This window comes from Tiliqua scincoides, chromosome 2 (genome assembly GCF_035046505.1).
Source record: "Tiliqua scincoides isolate rTilSci1 chromosome 2, rTilSci1.hap2, whole genome shotgun sequence".
Taxonomy (NCBI): domain Eukaryota; kingdom Metazoa; phylum Chordata; class Lepidosauria; order Squamata; family Scincidae; genus Tiliqua; species Tiliqua scincoides.
The window spans coordinates 212,613,095-212,634,564 of record NC_089822.1 but is presented as its reverse complement, the minus strand read 5'-3'; the positions used below and the strand labels follow the sequence as shown (position 1 = coordinate 212,634,564).

Here is a 21,470-nt window from a genome sequence, read left to right as displayed (position 1 = left end):
CCTGAAAATTTGAGGTGTGCTGTCCTTTAACACTGTTGCCCTTTGACAAGGATTACATACAATCCTGACAAGGATTACACACAAGGACTACACTATACATTTCCCCATTAGAAACAGATTACAAAAGCTTGTATTACATACCTTTTGGGATCCATACACTCACTTAAATTGACCATTCTTGGACCCATAGATCCTTTTTGATTTTTCTCCCATCCAACAGCTTTTGGACAACCTGATTAACCATTGGATACAAACCAAAAGCTCTATGTGAACATAAGTTTGCCTTGTGAAAAAATTAACAAAAATACACTCTATAACCTGCAAGTTATTACACAGTTACTACTGTTCTCTTAACAGTATTCTCATGTTTGTCTAGTACTTTACAATGATTTATTGGAAGTTCCATATCTACTTTACCCAGGCTTCGCACACTGGAGAGGACACTGTTCCAGAACCACCATTCAGAGTGTGATACCATAGTCTTCTGAGATTGAAGGATGCCAACAACAATTGGAAGTTCTAGAATACCTTGCGAGTAAGCATTTATTTATTCCCCAATCCTATCTGTGCAGTATGCTGATGGAATACAAGGTCTGCCAGTGTACTTCATGGGCCACTGTAGGCCCAGAAGGCTGCACTTTGCCAACAAGGCCTTGCAAATTGGCCATTGGCAGACCTCATTGGATACCAACAGAGAGGTAAGTTCTGGGGTGCAATGGGAAGGTGAGTGGTGTCAGAGATAATGGTGTCAGCAGGATAAGATATAAAGGGCGGTAAAGGTCAAACCCAGCACAATGAATTGAACTTAGAAACACAAAGGCAGACAGTGAATACAAAAAAAAGAACTAGTGTGATTTTTCCCAACCAGCAGGACCCAGAAAATAATCTGACCACCATATTCTGCACCAGTTGAAGGTTCCAGACTGTCTTCAAGGACAGCCCCAAGTAGACCATGTTAGAATTGTGTAACTGTGATGTTATTAAGACAAAGATTACTGTGGCCCAAGCTACCTCATCTAGGTAAGAGTGTAGCTCAGTTTTTCTCAACACTGCTCCCCCTTGCACCACTTGCCGCGTGCTGTCCTCAGAGGTACCACCGGACGTAACTGGCAATGACATTATCACCAGTTACTTCCAGATTTGGAGACTGCAATGGGAGCTTCCAAGGTCAATCAGAGGCTCAAGGTGGACAGGTAAGCTTTTTCTTGTGCTTGAAAACCGCACCTTAGAGTACTGCCCACTGAACTGAGCTTCCTATAGTCATTGGAAACTACCATTGTGGTCTCACTGCCAGGTGGTGGGTGCTGTGCTTACCACCCAACACTGCCTGGCATACCATCAATTGAGAACCCCTGATGTAGCCAGCTTGCCAATTGAAGCTGGGTAAACGTGCTCCTTGTCACAGCTGCAACCTGGGTTTCCAAGGTCAAGTCAGGTCTAGAATCATACCCAAGTTGTGAGCTTGATCTTTCAAGGGAAGTGCAATTCTGTCCAGAATAGGTTAGAGACCCAAATACAAGCCAGCAACCACCATCAGCCCCACACTCAAAATATTCTGTGTAAACAATAGTCACTAAAGCTTTGCACAGCAGTTCTTGGGAGATGAAGATAATAATTTTATTCTACCCTACACCTGTGTGTGTGTGTGTGTGTGTGTGTGTGTGTGTGTGTACCCTTTACCATTTAGTACCTCATAACACAGACAGAAAATAGCACTGCACTTCTTTCACCTTTACAAGAATGGAGGAAAAATAAAATCCACAAATTGTAATATTGTTACAGTGCTTTAAATATTCCGCCACTAAACTCTCAGAAGGATTACCTGAACTCTGCTTCATCTGAGGAAGCTTGATTTCAAACACTGTGCTGTGTGAAATGTCTCTTGCTCCTTGCATGGTCCTGTCTCGGAAGCAGAGCACTTCGACTGTATGGAGATGGCTGCCCCTGTTGTAGATAACAACTCAATGACAACAGTGTGACTAGAATGCCAAAATTAACAACCAATAAGTCACAGGAAGCAGTGCCAAAACAATTTTCCCACAAGATTAGATTTGTTTATATCAGCCCTATTTATCAGTAATAACGTCACTTAACACAAGGAACAGCAAAATTAATCAAAGTCATAGAAGCAATTTGTGACAATAACATGCACTGCTAACAACATGGCAGAAGAACATAAATCCATTTAAGTTGTTTAATAGATGGAAACAATAGGAAGATTTGTAAATGAAAAATTTATTAGTGAAATCCTTGGGATACCTCTCAAAACTGGGTTAACTAAAACTTGGTTTGAGTTTATTACTCAAAACTGGACTGTAAAGAAGTAGCTCCTTGCCTTGATAGCACTGTGAAAAACCTTGATGGCTCCAGCTCAAACCAAATTATAGTTGTTAATTGTAATTAAGTTGTTAAGAATGTTACCAAACTTCGTTTCAACCACAAGTAGTATTAAGTCTAAAACTATAAATATTTCACATGTAAATTCATGGGAATGTGGAAAAAAATAGTCCCGCAATCTGCAGAATGGAACAGCAGACACTGCATATAAGAAAAATCAAGGCAAGGTTCAAGTGTACATGAGAGCCCAAGTGTTCAGAGCCTATGTGTGGTGGAAGAGCAGGACTGCAACTGCCTGTCTTGCCTCTGGGCTCAGTGGAAGCCTCTGTACCAGGACTAAATGTGTGAAGCCCAATGCACGTTGGCCAGTATGAGCAATAATGAACCACCCTTGGAAGGGTTTCCTCCCCAGGAATCTTACTGGGTAGTGGTTAAGCTTAAGCAGAGCTTAAATGGCTCTCCTCCCCTTAAACCATTTAATTGTAGTTTAGACCACTGTGGAGCTGTTCTCATGAGATTCCAAGTAGTCTAAACTACAATAAATTCCAAACCCTCAAAAAATTCCTCTAGTCAGCTTAACCATTTAAGCTCCTTAAGCCATTTAAGGAGAGGCTTAAGAGAGCCTCCTACCTCTTAAGCCATTTAAGCTCCTCTCTGCCTGCGCCCTGTTCGACTCCCTTCTGGCAGGACCTCTTCCATGCCTTGGAAAGGCCGCCTTTCTAGCCCCCCCCACTTCAGTCAGCAGCTCCCCCGCCAGCAAGGCAGCCTCAGGGGGCACTCACTGTTGCCTTGGGTCATCTTACCTTAGGCTCATCACTCATCTTACCTTAGGCTGCAATGCTATCCACTCTTTCCTCGGAGTAAGCCCCATTGGCTATAATGCAACTTACTCCTGAGTAGACATGCATAGGATTGTGCTCAAAGGCTGCACTCCTAGTCACACTTTCCTGCGAATAAGCCCCTTTGGCTATAATGGGACTCTATAATGAGTAGACATGCATAGGCTTGGGCTCTCATGCTGCACTAAGTTCCATTGACTATAATAGGACTTACTTCTGAGTAGACAGGCACAGGGATTGTGCCCTTACTTCCCACAAGCACAGGACTGCACCATGGGGTTGGTTTTCATCCTTGGGGTTTGGGAATGCAGTTTTGTGCCTGGGATCTTTTCACTGCAATACAACGTGTTGTTACACAATGATTGTATAATACACTATCAGACACATAGAGGCAATGCTCCCACAGCTGAAATTCCTCAGGTTAAAAAAAGGCAGGAATGTGGCACAAAACATTACTTCATTAAGGGCACAATCCTATGCAGGTCTTTTCAGAAGTAAGTCCTATTGTGTTCAATGGGTCTTACTCCCAGGAAAGTGTGGATAGGATTGCAGCCTTTGAGCAGAATCCTATGCATACCTACTCAGAAGTAAAAAAAAACTATATATGCAGTGTTATCTTCATTTTAGATGTCAAAAGGGTTTTGTGGCTCCCAAGGTTTTCTTTTCTCCGGAAAACTGGTCCAAATGGCTCTTTGAGTGTTTGCTTACCCCTGGTTTAGACTGTTTACATTCCACAAGACATTATGCTCATTAGTAGGAGTTATATAGCCAATGATACATATGTAAAATCCAAAGTATTAAGGTACAAGAATTTAGTAAAATACTGTACTAAGAAGCAAGATCTTAGTGAGTGTGGTTAGCATTGCAGGATTTGAGAAAATGATATTCAATATATCAAATAATAATACCATCTATGGGCTATCAGGACCAATAAATTTCTCAGTGGCCATCCTGGATACTGGGCAAAATTACAGGGGTCATAAACACCAAGCGTGACCTGCAAGATACAAACAAAAAACCTCCCATTAACACACTGCAAGATATAAAGAGTTCACATTTACTGAATGCTATTTGCATTTATTACATGTACATCATAGTATTATTCATGAAGCCACAATCTGGTCTTGTATGTAGAAAGTTCAAGGTTTATCCTATCTATATAGGTTTAGAAGAGACTGTGTCCCAAAACTCTAGCAACCCAGAGCTAGTCAATGCAGAAGATACTAAATGTGGTGGACCAATGAACAGATTTGATATAAGGCAGCAATGCTACACTGCATTGAAGAAGGAAGATCTGCTTGCAGGAGAAGGCTGGAGCCTCCTTTGGGACATAACAGGCCGAAGTCCTTTCTTATTCATAGGTATTATGAATAATCATCGTAATCAAAGTCAAGATTCACTGTTTTGGTTTAACTACTGTAATGGAAGATCAGAAGATCATCAGATGGATGATGTGCGATTCCATGTTTTGACAGCTGTTTGACAGCTCTGGGAAGGGCAGGGCTGGCTCCACAGCTGTAATCAATCAAGGCCAATGGAGACCTGGATAGACACCTGAGCTTCATTTGACCTTGATGGGACTTTGAATGAGCTAAGGAGGTAGCTCACAGCTGAGCTGCATTTGGACTGCAAGAGGCTGCAGGATAAAAGGTAGCTTCAGAAGGAACAAAGAGCAGACCAGAGGGCACACCTGAGCCAGAAGGAACCTGACCCAGGCCTATGGGAGAAGGGGACTGCCAGGACTCTGCTGGAGAACACAGAAGAGAGGACTGCCAGGACCCTGATGGAGGAGACACTCTGCTGGAGAGGAGGGACTCTGCTGCAGAAGACTGGATTGGGAAGACTGGACTATGCTTTGGAGACTAGATTGGACTTGGACTGGAGGCTTCAGACCTTAACCCACTGAGTTAAGTGGAGCTTTGGTGAGGGAAAGCCTCTGGACAAGAGGATTTGCAGGGATTGTATGTGTTTATAGCAATAAATTTTGTTAATTGCTCAACGGATATGGAGTTCTGTTCATTTCTTTGCACACCACAGTTGTTCTTGGAAAAGGAGGGTGTTAATTAGCCAAAAAGTGGGCATTAAAAGGGAATTGGAATATTTGGACGGAACAAATTGATGTAGTCAGCAGGACTGCAAGACAAATTAGCATAGTCGGCAGGATAGGGAAAATTGGGACAGGACAGCTACTTAGCCAAAAGTTTTACATTTAGCTCTGAACAATGAACTACTGATTTCAGAAGAGGTGACAAATGCTTCCTGATATCTTTTGCAAACATCTAACTAAGAGAGATTGTCTTCCTTCTTCATCCAGTCCAGTGGGCACCAAAGTCCAGCCTGCAGGCTCGATCCAGTGAATGCTGTGATCCTTCTCCCCCCCCCCCCCCGAGGGAGCAAAGCTTACTGTTCTGCCCAAGGGGTCTCCCTGTCTAACCTCAGATCACCCCCAACCTTTGCACCAGCCAGTACCACCTTTGTACTTCTGGGGTATATCACTCCAACAGCATGTGCGGATTTCCAAGTACATGCGCCTGACGAAGCTCAGGAGCTATCTGCAGCGCGATAGGAAGGCCTGGAAGCAGAATGGTAAGCTCTGTTCACACTGGGGATGCCTTTACTGGCACGCAGCAGTCTCTACTTTGAAGACTGCTGATCCAGTCAATGAAAAGCAGAACCAGCCTGAATGTTCTATTTTTTAAAATTCTATGGGTAACATTAAATCAGTACAGATGAATAGGGCCTAGAATATTAGTTATTCTTAGGATAATTTCAGTCACAGCTTCCACCATTCAAAATCTTCCTTACCTTCTCTTTTTGGTCAGGAAATAAATCACCCCAGTTTTTAAGCAATGACACTTGAACAGAATCATCATGATACTTGATTAAAAAATAAGGTAGAGCTGTAAGACCTTCGACCTGACAAAGTTCATCATATGCACTTTGGAGAGCTTGAATCTAAAAGGAAAAAAGAACCAATTTATTCCAATTCATAATGTATTCTGAAATGTTGCTTCAACTTGTACATAATCGTTAAATGAATATCAGTGCAACTCTATAAGACAACCACTGCAATTTTGTGTACTTGATAAGTTCCATTATGATCATAAGCAGCTAGTATATAATTCTCTATAATTAAATCTTGTTTGTTTTATTTTATAACTAATTACAGTGATAAGTACTAACTGACTTCATTTATTCATGACTGAAGTTACTGATGATACAGCACAGTGTGAGTACATGTTACACAGTCACACTGCTGAAATTAAGCAGACCTAAGACTGGTCACTGCCTGGAAATAATAAATTACTACACTGAGCTTCCAAACCTGCTCACAAAGCACATATGAACAAGTTCCATTGATTCCAAAACTTTGTTCTTAAAGAAAAACAAAAAAACCTGAGAACAGAAAAGGGTACGGGGAAGATCTGAATGCACAGCAGGGTTTTTTGTTTTGATTTTTCCCTAAGCACTGAACTCCAAGCCACATCCTAGTAGTGTTTATTGAGAAGGAAATTCCATTGGTTTCAGCAAATTTCATTTTTGAGAAATTATGCTCAGATATAACTACAGCCTTAGAAAGTTTCAAAAGTATGCTGCAATATTGAAATACAGGAAGGAAGGCACAGAATACAATAAGCCAGTGGTTCTCAAACTTTTTAGAGGCCCTAGAGCAGCCATTTTCAACTTTTTTCAGCTCATGGCACACAGTTAAGGCACTAAAATTGTCAAGGCACACTCCCAGTTTTTCACTTACATTAAATTACTATATTACAATTAATTTTTAATTAATATAATTAATACAATCATTACATGACAAAGGGCACAAGCCTAACCAGGTCTACTCAGAAGTAAGTCCTATTTTGTTCAATGGGGCTTACTCTCAGGAAAGTGTGGTTAGGATTGCAGCCAAACACTTGGGGGGAATGTGCCTGTAGGACTTACTTCTGAGTAGACACACCTAGGATTGGGCTATTGGTTGCACTCTTTTTTCTTAAATACATGAGCAGGCAATTGGCAGTTCTCTCTCCTCCTCTCCCCCACCCACCCCCTCCCACAGGGACATTCCCCCCCTCATCTCATAATTGCCCTTAGCACCTCTCCTACTATCCCTCCCCTCACTGGTCCACACCTTCCAAAGGTCCAGAATCACTTGCCTCACATCCCCCCCCCCCATTGCCTGCTCCTGTATTTCAGAAAAAAATATGACTAGTAGACACTTTGCCCAATCCTAGGCATGTCTACTCAGAAGTAAGTCCCATTATAGTCAATGGGGCTTACTCCCAGGAAAGTGTGGATAGGATAGTGGCCCAATGCCCCTCCTCTGAAAGGCAAAGGCAAGGCAGGGAGGGTTGCTTTGGGGAGCTGCAGGCAACTGTGGCAAGGAACAGGGACTTTCGTGGACCCTCAGCCAGCCCATTCTTAGGCTGGTGACCTCAGCAGGCTCACTTGCTTCCTACCTGCTTGCCTGCCCGGGCTTCTTCCTTCTTACTCCGCCCAGACCTCTTCCAGGCTTTTCTGGTTGCCCAATCAGCAGGTAGGGCAGACAAGCGACTTGATACCCAATCCTAGGCATGTCTACTCAGAGTAAGTCCCATAATAGTCAATGGTAAAGAAGGATTGGGTTGCAGCCTTCCTCTTGCTCACAGCAGGAGATGCAAAGCAGCTGTAGCTGCTCCTTTTTCGATGCTGCCATGTGAGGGTCAAAGCAGCTGCTTCGCCTGCCTGCCTGCCTCCTCTGGCCCAGCCTGAAAACCACTGCCCTAGAGACTGCTGCCTCATTTAAAAATGCCAAGGGGTGTGGCTATAATGGTGATTAGGCAGCAGTGCCCCAACCCAAGTAGCAGCTTATTTAACCCTTGGTGTATATAGCCCTGTCAGTTTCATGAACCACCAAAAATTGGGTTACAACCACAGGTGAGTTCTGGACCCACAGTTTGAGAACCGCTGCATAAGCTGTTCTGTGCATGAGAAGCTCTCACATGCACATTTATTCCTCACTTTGCTGTAAAGCTGGATGGATAACTTTGGGTCAGTCATAATCTGTCAACCTAAGCTAAGAGAGTTGTGAGAAGAATACATTCCATGCAGGGAGACAACTATGTATGTGTGTTGCTGTGAGCCACTTGGAGGAAGGGCAAGATAAATATATACAATACTAATCTTTTTCAACATTATAGCTTCAACTCAGAATACAAGAAGAGAGGAGGCCAGGCCATGCAGCTCATACCATTAATAATTTATTACAAAAAAGGATTTTTTTAAATAACAAATTATTTACTAGACTGGGCTAAAGTTATTGTGCTTCTTGAGCATGATTTTGAGGGCACAAGAGATCATCAATGGCCTGAGACAACTTTGTTTTATCTTTTGGAACTTTTTATTATTGTTTTAATACTTTTTAATTGTAAAGTGCTTTGAATGCCTTGGCAAAAAGACATAAATATAGAAAACAAGATCATCATCAGCTGCCTCATTTTCCCATGTCCCAAATACCTATAAGGTCTTGTTTGCGCAAGACCTTGAGTTGTCAACTGAAATCATGGGCCATCTGAAGCGTTCATTAACACTAACACACAGTGAGTGCTATGCCCTGAAGAACTGTTACACGGTTGAAGAGCAGGTTTCTCAAGGTTAACTAGATCCTTATTTAGATTTACTAGCCTGAAAGGGTAAGAATTTTATTTTAACAGATAATGAAAATACTTAACATTTTGAACATTTAATATCCAATAAAATTGAACTACAAGTCAGTCCAAAATGACAGTTCCCTAATGATCACTGTTACATCTATTCAGTTACCACAACTGCTATTTGAAAATTCCACATTTATCAAGGTGAAATAAAGGGATATAAAAACAGTCAGTTTAATCAAGCACTCTGGTTCAGTGTGATATTATACTCAGTTTTATTAAACATCAGGAGCACTTCACACACACAGAATGCACACACAGAGATGCCTAACAGGAGCATGGTGGAGGAGAGAACATTTGCATACATGGGAACTCTTTGAAAATTAGCTTGCTCCATCAGTGATTAAAGTTAACACTGTGTAATATTTCAGGTTCAAATCCCCACTCAGCCATGAAGCTTCCTGGGTGACCTTGGGCCAGTCACCATTTCTCAGCCTCACCTACCACGAAGGGTTGTTGTGAGGACAAAAAGAGAAGAGGAACTATGTACACTACCCTGACCTCCTTGAAGAAAGGGCACTATAAAAATGTGAAAAATAATAAGTACAGGTGGGACCTCAAAATCCACTGATTTGGTGTCCGTTGAGCTGAATCACCACTGATACCAAGGTTCACCTTCAAATGCCTTGTAACAAGGAGAAAAGCAGCAAAATCCAATTTCCTACCTTCACACTGTTAATATAATTTCATTCCAGTAGATTCCATTATTGACCCTGTCTAGTGGCCGAATACAGTTTAGCATCTATACCAATGCATTCTGGGGCAACAGTGGAGGAACAAGAACCTGGAAGTGGGTCTTTAAAGTTATTTTTCCATTGATTCGGTATCCACTGATTTTTTTTAATCCACTGGGGGTTCCAGAACAGAACCCCAGTGGATAATGAGACACAACCTGTAAAATTTGAACAATTTCATGTTTATTCCACAGTCAGGGAATTAGAGGACAGGTCCTCTCATGGATTGAGAACTGGTTGGAGGCCAGGAAGCAGAGAGTGGGTGTCAATGGGCAATTTTCACAATGGAGAGAGGTGAAAAGTGGTGTGCCCCAAGGATCTGTCCTGGGACCGGGGCTTTTCAACCTCTTCATAAATGACCTGGAGACAGGGTTGAGCAGTGAGGTGGCTAAGTTTGCAGACGACACCAAACTTTTCCGAGTGGTAAAGACCAGAAGTGATTGTGAGGAGCTCCAGAAGGATCTCTCCAGACTGGCAGAATGGGCAGCAAAATGGCAGATGCGCTTCAATGTCAGTAAGTGTAAAGTCATGCACATTGGGGCAAAAAATCAAAACTTCACATATAGGCTGATGGGTTCTGAGCTGTCTGTGACAGATCAGGAGAGAGATCTTGGGGTGGTGGTGGACAGGTCGATGAAAGTGTCGACCCAATGTGCGGCGGCAGTGAAGAAGGCCAATTCTATGCTTGGGATCATTAGGAAGGGTATTGAGAACAAAACGGATAGTATTATAATGCCGTTGTACAAATTGATGGTAAGGCCACACCTGGAGTATTGTGTCCAGTTCTGGTCGCCGCATCTCAAAAAAGACATAGTGGAAATGGAAAAGGTGCAAAAAAGAGCGACTATGATGATTACGGGGCTGGGGCACCTTCCTTATGAGGAAAGGCTACGGCGTTTGGGCCTCTTCAGCCTAGAAAAGAGACGCCTGAGGGGGGACATGATTGAGACATACAAAATTATGCAGGGAATGGACAGAGTGGATAGGGAGATGCTCTTTACACTCTCACATAATACCAGAACCAGGGGCCACCACTAAAATTGAGTGTTGGGCGGGTTAGGACAGACAAAAGAAAATATTTCTTTACTCAGCGTGTGGTCGGTCTGTGGAACTCCTTGTCACAGGATGTGGTGATGGCGTCTAGCCTAGACGCCTTTAAAAGGGGATTGGACAAGTTTCTGGAGGAAAAATCCATTACGGGGTACAAGCCATGATGTGTATGCGCAACCTCCTGATTTTAGAAATGGGCTATGTCAGAATGCCAGATGCAAGGGAGGGCACCAGAATGTGGTCTCTTGTTACCTGGTGTGCTCCCTGGGGCATTTGGTGGGCCGCTGTGAGATACAGGAAGCTGGACTAGATGGGCCTATGGCCTGATCCAGTGGGGTTGTTCTTATGTTCTTATGTTCTTATCTGAATATTTTGATATATGTTAATTTTGGTGCGAGGATTTAAAAAGTGCTGCTATTGTTAGCACATCATCAATAGTAATGCTACTCCAAAATCTATGCAGTTGTATAATACAATGTGCATTACAATGTATTAAGCAACAGAATACAAACACAAAATTTAAGATAACTAAAAAAGTTTTGATACAAAAAGAACTAAGATTATCATATGAATCAGCACCTCTGAATTGTGTAAGAAAATTAAAAATTCAACATAAACAAATTTTGTGTTACACAGTGTAATGTTTTCAAATATGAAGGTACACCAAGTTTAGATTATAAGCTCCCTACTCTTTTGCTTGGAAAACTCTGTGAAGCCGTATGTGTATGGTGCCATAACACTAAATAATAAAACACTGTATTTTACAACTAATGAAAGCAAAAAGCACTTAACATTATAAGTTAAACGTTATCAGTTAATCACTATACCTGAGTGGGAGAAAACTTTGCACTGAGGCACACAGGCTGTTGAACCAAAGGGATACCTTCCAGAAGACAAAGTGCAGGGTAACAAAACCAATAATAGAATCGATACCTCTTTAAATCCTAAGGCAAAGAATTGTATAGATTAGAAAACTATGAGAATCACTATAAAAAGTAACAGCTTGGAACTGCTATTAGGTACAATTATTTAAATATTCATAAATGGCTAGTTTTAACAATACACAATGTGGTGCTATCACTATACAGTTTCACATATCTAGGCACCAGGGATGGGCACTTCATCTGAAACAACTCTTGTGAAAACACTCTGTTTTACGACTCACTTTTACTCAAGCCACAGATGTCGCTGACTCCAACTCGACTCAGGGCCAGTGATTCTAAAAAACAGCTGAGACTAGAAATTACTTGAGTCCTAGCCTGAGTTGCTATGTCTTGTGTGTGCATGTGTGCATGTTCTGGCTTACTATTTCACCACTTCTGCACAGTACCAGAGACCTTGTGGGCAATCCAGAAATAAGCATGCATTCTGAACAATGACATGGCAGCAGACATAGTGGGAGGGTAGGTTCTAGGAAGTGGGGGCTGGTGGTGATTACATACCAAGGCAGGACAATATAGACGGGAGAGTAAGCCCTTTGCCCCAGTGGCAAGCCCAAATGACAAGGCAGCAAGACAACGAGCAACAATGTGATACTATAGAGACAGGAACACGTGTTCCCATGTTATCTCAGGGATGGAAGTTCCATTAAGGACCTAGTTTATGATAGGAAATGTATAAGGACTCAGAGCTGGTTGACTAAGGAGGATTCCTCTAAGCCAGTGGTTCTCAGACTTTTAGGGAATTAACTCACTAAGTAGGGGCCAGGGCAGCGAGGCGATCCCTAGGATCGCGTCACTAAGGGGGCGCTTTCTACTTTTACTCATGTAGGGCTGCTGCGGCCTCCAGGAGGCGTGGGGAGCCCTGCACGGCCTTCCACAGGGCTCCCCGGTGCTTGGAACGCTGACACATAATCATGTGCAAAGCATTTTCTCATTGCATCACAAAGAGGAAGTGCTTTGCTCGCAATTATGTCTCAACATTTCAAGGATCAGGGAGGCTGCAGCAACCCTACATGAGTAAAAGTAAAAAGATGAGATTTTTAAAAGGGGAGACAACTCTAGTGCAGTCTCATTCCCGTCTGTCAGTGATTGGTCACACTTACACCAGTCTAACACATAAGGAAGATTAGAGGACTCCTGAGAATTTCTCATTCCGTATTCCCCCTCCCCCACAATACAGAAGGCATATATGCATGTCACAATTTTTCTGAGCATTTCTTTATGGGGGGGGGATTACAATACATATCCATTTTAATTTTTCCCTTAAAATGCTTTTATATCCAAAATCCAAAACAGTTATTTTAAAAAATTGGGGAAGTTTCCATAGCAATTTCAGGGACTCTTAAAATATTAATTCTGAGGAAGAAATATGGGTGTGATCCTCGTAATTTTATCCAAACAATGTCCCCATTTTGATTTACTTCAACTTTTAATCCACTATAATCCTAGAGCTCTAGACAAGTTATAGCTTACTCATTACTTAAAATTTTACATCATTTTTAATGAGACAAAACATTTGTCTACAAAAGTGTGTTGTTTGGTGGGTCACAATTCTACCTGAAGGCATTGAGGAAATAACTAAGTATAACCAAGCAACACGGATGAGGCCAGAGTCAACCTGCAATTTGAGAAGCTGGATCAGTGTCATCATCTATGAGCTATTCACAGTAACTAAGCATGGCATAGAATTTGTTGTTGTGAAATACTGTATTTAAAATTCTTTTTTAGTTTTAAATATTTACTTACTGCAAACGTTAATAGAAGAAATCTATTCAACAAAACAGGATTTTCAATGGCATCCCCTGATTTTATTGCATTCCATATCTAAAAGTGAAAAAATATGCAACATCAAGTCAGGTACTAGCAACTCTTATCCTGGTATCCACAAAATTAAAATAGTCAATCTCTAGATGTCAAGGTTACTCCAGAAAAACCTAGTCAGTTAAACTAGCTTATGCACATAGTAAAGGCATATATTTTGCATCAATTAAATCAATGAAAAGCTTCACTACAAGGCCTTTCTTGAAGAATAGATTTTATAGTACTTGCTTCTTTCTATAAGGCATGGCCTCTAGCACATAGGAATACATTAATAATCATTAACATTGCTGGATTCTCTATGGATGGACTTTGTGAGGGGAGGGGCAAAGTCCACAGAAATACCAACTGCCCTGTGAGGGGAGGAAGACAGGATTTTCATGCTTTTTCGTTGACTTCATAGACTTTTGCTCCTTTGAACCATCCTTGGGGGTCTCTTCAGTGGCCAAAAGACAGCATTAAACTACCCAGAACAAAATAAAGTTGATAAATATGCATTAACCTAGGATAATTCAGGGCCCAATCCTATTCAACTTTCCAGCTCTGGTATAGCCACAATGCAGCCCCATGGTAAGGGAACAAATGTTCCCACACCTTGAGAAGGCCCCAGTGACCGCCCCTCCCACACAGGATGCAGCACACACCCCACTGGCACAACTGCACCAGCACTGGAAAACTGGATAGAATTGGGTCCTCAAATATTTTGTGACCTTTAGGCAACACAGTTGATGAAACACAGGAAACAAGCAAAATAAATCCAAAATAATTATTTTGAGGTTTCTCACCTCAGCCTTCTCACTTTATTACTTGTTTACTGTGTCTATTCTTTCAAAACCTTCAAAATACCCAGAGAAATCTCTCATGTAAAAACATGCAAATTAGTGGTTCTACAACTTTGAGGACATTGTCAAACTCATTCTTCTATAGCATATCCAAAATTTAGTCAAATACGCACTGTTTATTTTTTGTGAATAAAATATGCTAGGAGTAGAATTTTAGCCCTAACAAAACTGAAAAACTTGCATTCCGGGGAGAAAAAACCGTCTGTTTATCTCAAATGCTGCTTTGTTTTGCTTTTTTGCACCTGTAGTGACCTTGAGGAGTGTTAATTTCCTGCCAGCAATGATTAACCACAAGAGACAGCCTGCATTTCTAAGCCTCAGAAGAGCTCTGAAGTTTTGCAAACATCTAATCAGTGCTATCAGAACTTTTCACAGCTCAGATTCATGTCTTCAGAGGTCAGGAAGCAGCAGCTAGACTTACAAAAAGATAAAACATGATTTTCAAGGAGGCAGAGTGCCTCTCCAGAGAGGAAAAACAATGCCTTACCAGTTCTAGCTCTAGTAAGCTTGCTCTGTGTATTCCTATCGGGTCAATTTCTCAGCAGGGAAGACTTTCCCTAGGAGATGGTATGAATTAAGAAGGTCTTACCTTACTTCCAAATTAACATATTAATTATTTATTAATTAACAGTATTTATATACCGCTTTTCAACTAAAAGTTCACAAAGCGGTTTACAGAGAAAAATCAAATAACTAATGGCACCCTGTCCCAAAAGGGCTCACAATCTAAAAAGATGCAAAAAGAACACCAGCAGACAGCCACTAGAAAAGACACTGCTGGGGTGAGGTGGGCCAGTTACTCTCCCCCTGCTAAAAAGAGGAGCAACCACTTGAAAAAGTGCCTCTTACCCAATTAGCAGGGTAAGGCAGTGTCGTGGGGCAGTGGGGAAGGCATTAGCAGTGGGGGCAGGGGGAAGGCAGTGTTGTGATCCCCAGGATTGCATCGCTCAGGGGGGCTGCAGGGACTGGGATGTACTCACCAGTCCCTGCAGCAGCGTCCTGAGGGTGCGAGGAGTCCTGTGTGAGCGTCTGCAGGGCTCCCCAGCATGCAGAAAGTGAAAGTGGAGCAATTGCGCTCCACTTCTGGTTTTGTGGAAGTGGAGCGCGATTGCTCCACTTTCACTTTCTGCATGCTGGGGAGCCCTGCAGATGCTCACATAGGGTTCCCCGCACTCCCAGGACACTGCTGCAGGGACTGGTGAGTACATCCCAGTCCCTGCAGCCCCCTGAGCGACGCGATCCTGGGGATCGCATTGCTGCCTTCCCCTGCCCCCACTGCCTTCCTCCCCTCCCCTGCAAGCAATTACTGCAGCTTTCAAACTCCCAGAGAGTTTGAAAACCGCAGGTCTAAAGGAATACTTTTTCATATGTGGGTGTGTGCCTAGTTTGTGCCAGAAGTTTTATTCTACATTTATTTTCCAAACAAGGCCTTTTCAGGGTCAAGCTCCTAGCTAAACTATACAATTTGCTTGCTTGCTGTACATTTACCTCCATTTTGTAGGGAAAAAACCTATTGGGGCAATAAGAACACCTCAGAGATGAATAAAGTTCCCCCCCCCCCACAAAAAAAATCAAAGGCTAACCATGGGCCAAAATTACACATAAAGTTACACTGTGATCAATGCATTTCTACTTATAAGCCCCATCGAGTTTAATGCAACTTTCTCTGGGATATGTATAGACCTGCACCCTTAGGCTTTCAACTATCACAATCTAATTGTTTCAGTTTCCGGTTCTGAATTCCTGGTACAGATTTCATATTTCAATCTTACCTCATTTGCTGCTTGCTCAAGAAGCAGCTTCTTGTCACAAGATTTGAATGATTCCAACGTATTGGTGTTATGCAATGTTCCCATAGCAGGGCAGCAGTGAGCAGGAGTTGGGGCATTCCTGCAGAAGATACAAACACAGAACCAGAGGCTGATGACTGTTGCAACACTGACAACAAACCAGAGCCATTAGTAATCTGAACAATTTTCCCCAGCAAATCTGAAAATAAGTTATGAAATCATTTCACCCAATTATACAAATTGGTGCATATGTTTTGTATGACACATTGTTTCAAACCAATCCTTTTTAAGCATATCTGGAATTCCTTTGCTGTAGAGAGCAAAGGAATGGGTAATGGCAAAGTTACAAGAGAGACAAGAGACAGGAAGTTTGCTGAGGCAACAAGGTCACAACCCAACCAGAAAAAAACACAACACTACATCTCCAAGCATTATTTTTTCCTTCAGTTTTACAGTACTACCACCAACCAAGATGCCAAAACATGACTAAGAGCATGACTAATGGGCATCAGTCCATTTTCACAAACAGATGTGTGTCTTCTTTGCCCAGTTGGAAAGAAAACTCTAAAAACAGCATCTTCCACTTTTGGAAGGCAATGCTCAAGGCTGTCCATCTTTTATTAAAAACACACCTACAAGAGGTCAGATTATAGTATGTCTAAGCTTCTATATTTGTGGCATTATATTATCCCTGTGCTACTGCTGAACCTTACACATACGTACACAGGTATTTATATACTGCCTTTATTTTTGCACAGCATTCAAGGTGGTTTACACAGGTAGGCTAAACTAAACCACCCTTTGTCAAGGAGGTTTTTACAATATGTTCTGGGGAAAGATTCCCAGAACCCTCAGTCACCAGATGTTGCCTTCAAAGTGTGGTTATCTCTTCTGGCTGTATGCCATCAAGCTTCAGAGGCATATATCAAGTCCAGACAGGTCCTCAAAGCTGTTCTCTGTTCTTTGCCAGTCTACCTTTACACACTCTCCCCTGCTCTCTCACTGAGGCGGCTCATCAATTCAGCAGCAACTCTTCTGCCACAACGGGTAACAGCAGCTTGTCAGCCTAGCATTCTGTCTCTAACCCAGACTGAGTCCCTGCTTAGCTCTTCAGGCAGTACAGTAGTTCAACTATCACACCACACCTCTTGCCTTATCTCGGTACTTTATGCCTGACTGTATCTGCTAACGTCCACTGCACTGAAGCACATTAGACATGAGTTATCCCAACCTTGTGACATCGGTTTGCTCCCATCCATTTTTTATCAACCCATTTTTGCCTGGCCCACAGGTGGTCCCTGTTGCGTATACGCAATGTTGGACAGAAATGGCTTTCAACCAAAGTTCAGTCACCATATGATGCATGTTTACCTGGGAGCAGGCATCACTGACTTCAACAGGAGTTACTGCTGAGAAAACAATCACAGGACTGCACTGCATAAGAAGCAGCCACAGTATAGACTATGCCAAGGAAGTGCCTCATGATTTCAGAACCTGTCACACTGATTTTCTCTCCGTGGCTGTAATGTTGTTATGTAAAGTTGCCATTGACCTGTACGTTCAGGGCCAGTGAAACTGAGCAAGATTTTCAGTGACCCCATCTATACCATGATTCCAGATATTCATGCACAGTCAACATAGCACATTTATTGTGTTTAGCCACACTACTGGGGCTATACCTGGATGTCTCTCACTGCCACAGTTAAAGGGCAAGGAGTCCTTTCATACCAAAGAGAACATCACATGTAACCTCCATATCACAGCTCAAGTTGTGGCTGCATGCACAGCTGGTTCCGATTCTCTTAGGTTTAAGAAGATGAAAACTAAAAGGTAGAAATCACTTAAATTACTTACACTTCAAAAGCACTAAATTCCAATGTTAAACGAGCAGGCATTCCAGCAGGGTCTCCTGGACAAAACACAAAAAATAATTTTGAGAAACAGTAGTAGCTATATGAAAAAGGGCATATCTGGATGATTCTTTCCCCCCACCAAGAAAGCCAGTTAGTCTAAAACAGTCTTTGACATACCTTGTCATGCTATTGCTTAGTAACTAAGCAATTCAGATATCCATCTCTGCTTTCTACCGCATACTGCTTTCATAACTGATTCCCCATCCCACAGTGCTTAGCACTGTAGAAAGGATAGTACTTTAAAAAAGACATATTTCCCTTGTCTGCCTATGCCATGTACAAGGAAAGGCAGACAGCCTAGATCAGACATATTCAACTACTGCTGTGTCATGAATGGTCTGCAGGTGTGCCATGGGAGTTTGGGGGAGGGTCATTTATTAGAAGGGTCATTGGGAATGTGAGCCCCCCATCAACAGCATGGTGCGTCTTGCCAAAAAACTGTTGCCTTGGCAATTTTAGTACTTTGTCAGTGCCACAAGATGAAAAAGGTTGAAGATCACTAGCCTAAACAATACATGTGGGAGTGATTCTTGTTGACTTCAGGGAGGAGGGTTGAGAAGAGCAACTGCCAGGTGCGGGGAAACAGCAGCTACTGAAGATTCCAGATGAGCAGTAAACAATAAAGAATTGAAGCCTCCCCCACAAAAGGCAGAGGGAAAGTTTATTACCAACCTGTGCTAGCTCTTAAAATCTGAAGTAAACCAAACTCTTGCTTATACAAAAAGAAAAGGCAGTAAGTGAGAGAAAGCAACAAGGAGTCTTATAGCACTTTAAAGACTAGCCAATTTATTTTCAGCATAAGCTCTAAGGACCACTCTTCCACAGCGCTGATCAGGGGATGTGTTATTAGGGCTTTTTCACTTGAACGTTCCTACAGATTAAACAGAAACCTCACTACTGCTTCTCCATATTCTTTCCTTTAACTTCTAACCTAGTTAAATAACAGTGAAGGTGGGATGAAACAGGATTAAGTAAATTCAGACCTTGTCACTCACTGAAGCAACAGAGGTACAGGTACAATTGTTCAATGTGATCAACACTAACAAGGCCTCTGAACATTGGCTGTTCCCAAAAACCCAGACTTGCAGCTTGACGCAACCCTAACCCTTACTCAGAAGTTCCACTCAAAGTTCAGTTCTACAGGAAATACATAACATTTAACCCTGACATAGCACCTTCAAGTGATTCAAGCACCTCAAATATGCTACCTTGTTGTCATCTTACAGCCCTGTGAAATGACTACTATTATATTGTGATGGGGCAGATGGGGGGGGGGGCTGAGACGGCCTCTGGTCAAGTTCAGAAGAGTAGAAAAATTCAAAAGAAGTACTTCCTAATTCATAGTTAAGTCTCTTAACCACTACTCCAGTGTCTCTCAACATCTGTGCTGTAGCACTTCACACTGTCCACCTATTTGAAGTACCACCTGAAGTGACTGGCAAGGACACCATTGCCAGTTACTTCTGCAGCATTAGGTTCATTGTAGTTGTTCATACAAGTAGCATGCAAATCTTAAATGGCTCCTGTAAGTTTAATTAAGTAGTTGAGTATGTAGTTGTGCTCTTTGGATTGTGTGTGATGTGTTTATGTCTGTTTTATTTCTGTGACTATGTCTGCTGACAACTACAGGCATAAAACAGTCATATCACCTATATGACACTGATTACACTTTATAAAAATGCTTTAAAAATGATTAAAATGATTAAACCTCTGCTAACTGAGTAAGAGGCACTTTTTCAAGTGGGTGCTCCTCTTTTTTTAAGCAGGGGGAGAATAACTGGCCCTCCTCACCCCAGCAGTGTCTTTTCTAGTGGCTACCTGCTGGTGTTCTTTTGCATCTTTTTAGATTGTGAGCCCTATTGGAACAGGGAGCCATTAGTTATTTGATTTTTCTCTGTAAACCGCTTTGTGAATTTCTGTTGAAAAGCGGTATATTAATATTAATATTAATAATAATTCTGTGTTGGGAGGTCAGCCATCATGCAATAAATAGCAGTAAGAGGCTCAGGGTGGGTGGGAAGGATTTTGTGGGTGTGGGGAAGCATGCTTTGGCACCTCTTAGCACCATCTGTTGTGTCATGTTCTTGGTCCAGGTATACCTCAAGCACCACCGACAGCACCCTGCAAGTACCACTGATGGCACCGAGAGGTTGAGAAAGACTGCACTGTAGTGGAGTATGTGTCCTTTAAGCTCACTAAGGCTTCCTTCCAAGAAGACCTGTGTAATCACTATATTTACACCAGGGACGTGTGGGGGTGGGGTGGCAGGTGAGGCAGAGCCTCCTCGCTGGAGTCCTTCAAAAAGTGCCGCCCACAACCCACGCGCTCTGCTTGGGTGCCTCCCACGGCGGCAGCGCTTTCCGAAGGACTCCAGTGGGGAGGCTCTGCCTCCCTACACGTTCCTGCCTGACACGAGGTGGTGTGAACTGGTCCTCAGCAGACAGACACAGGCGCCTGCGATGAGCAGCTGAGGCGGGCCGCTCCCCTACCATTGTAATAGTAGCCCCTGATGGCCTTGGGGGACTCGTCCAGCTTGTACTCGTTGAGCTTCCTCTGCGTGAGCTCGTGCCAGAAGCCCGCGTCCAAGGCGCTGCTGAAGGGCACGAACTGCAGCCTGGGCAGCGCCCCCTCGGCCGGCCCCTCGCTGGCCATTTCTCAGTTGGGCTCGCTGGGGGCAAGCTGGAGCCACTGGCTGGTCGAGCCCCGACGCTCCGCTCCCGAGACCGGCTTCCCCAGAACTGTCATTCTCCGTGCACTCGAGGCGCCGGAAGCGGCCGCAGGGCGCCGCTATCTTCGTGCGCATGCTCAGGCACACGCTGATGACTCTCAGTGTTGACGCAAGGAAGTCTGGTCTTTCTCTACCTCTATTGGTCGTCGTTCATAGGCTAGGTGAGCGTTGTAGAGGTAGGCACAGAAGGACGTTAGGTGTGGCCCTCACTTCCGAGGTTGTGCAGATTCGCCTGCCCAAGAAGCAGGCGGTCTCTCCTGGCAACCGCCTTCCTGTCTCTTCTCGGCACTCCCCCATTTCAGTGCACTGCAAAGACGTGCGGTGGGTGGGGAGGCAGGTGAGGCAGAGCCTCCCCTGTAGAGTCCTTCCGCTGCCCTGTGAGGCGCTCGAACAGCCGCAACCCACGCGCTCTGCTCTCTGTGCTCCATCCCTCCTCGCGTGGTTTGTGGGTGCCTGAGCGCCTCACAAGGCGGTGGTGCTTTCAGAGCACTCAAGTAGGGAGGCTCTGCCTCACCTGCCTGGGTTATGAGTGCTTGGACACATCACACAGCGGTGGTGCTTTTCAAAGGACTCTGGTGGTGAAGCTCTGCTTCACCTGCCTTACCACTCTGCATTATGAGCGCTTGGATGCCTCACACAGCGGTGGTACTTTTTGAAGGACTCCATTGGGGAGGTTCTGCCTCACCTGCCTCCCCATTCACCTCATGTTCCTGCAGCGGGGAACTCACTTGCAGGGAAGCGCTGGGGCTCAGCCAGCATTGCAGTTCTCCAGAGGTTGTCACAGCCAG

The 21,470-nt window shown here is 43.3% G+C and overlaps 1 protein-coding gene across 1 annotated transcript in view; it reads right to left on the bottom strand.

Moving 5' to 3' along the window:
- The window catches only part of ATG7 (autophagy related 7), a 145,839-nt gene extending 125,107 nt beyond the window's left edge, over positions 1 to 20,732 (bottom strand). The window contains exons 1-9 of the mRNA XM_066613855.1: positions 20,444 to 20,732; positions 17,896 to 17,950; positions 16,024 to 16,141; positions 13,338 to 13,415; positions 11,478 to 11,594; positions 5,982 to 6,131; positions 4,085 to 4,173; positions 1,823 to 1,944; positions 142 to 232 (exon numbers count right to left, since the gene is read on the bottom strand). Of these exons, the coding sequence (XP_066469952.1) occupies positions 142 to 232; positions 1,823 to 1,944; positions 4,085 to 4,173; positions 5,982 to 6,131; positions 11,478 to 11,594; positions 13,338 to 13,415; positions 16,024 to 16,141; positions 17,896 to 17,950; positions 20,444 to 20,606 (983 nt within the window). The 5' untranslated portion in view covers positions 20,607 to 20,732. The remainder of the gene's footprint in view (positions 1 to 141; positions 233 to 1,822; positions 1,945 to 4,084; positions 4,174 to 5,981; positions 6,132 to 11,477; positions 11,595 to 13,337; positions 13,416 to 16,023; positions 16,142 to 17,895; positions 17,951 to 20,443) is intronic.
- Positions 20,733 to 21,470: the final 738 nt, after the last annotated feature.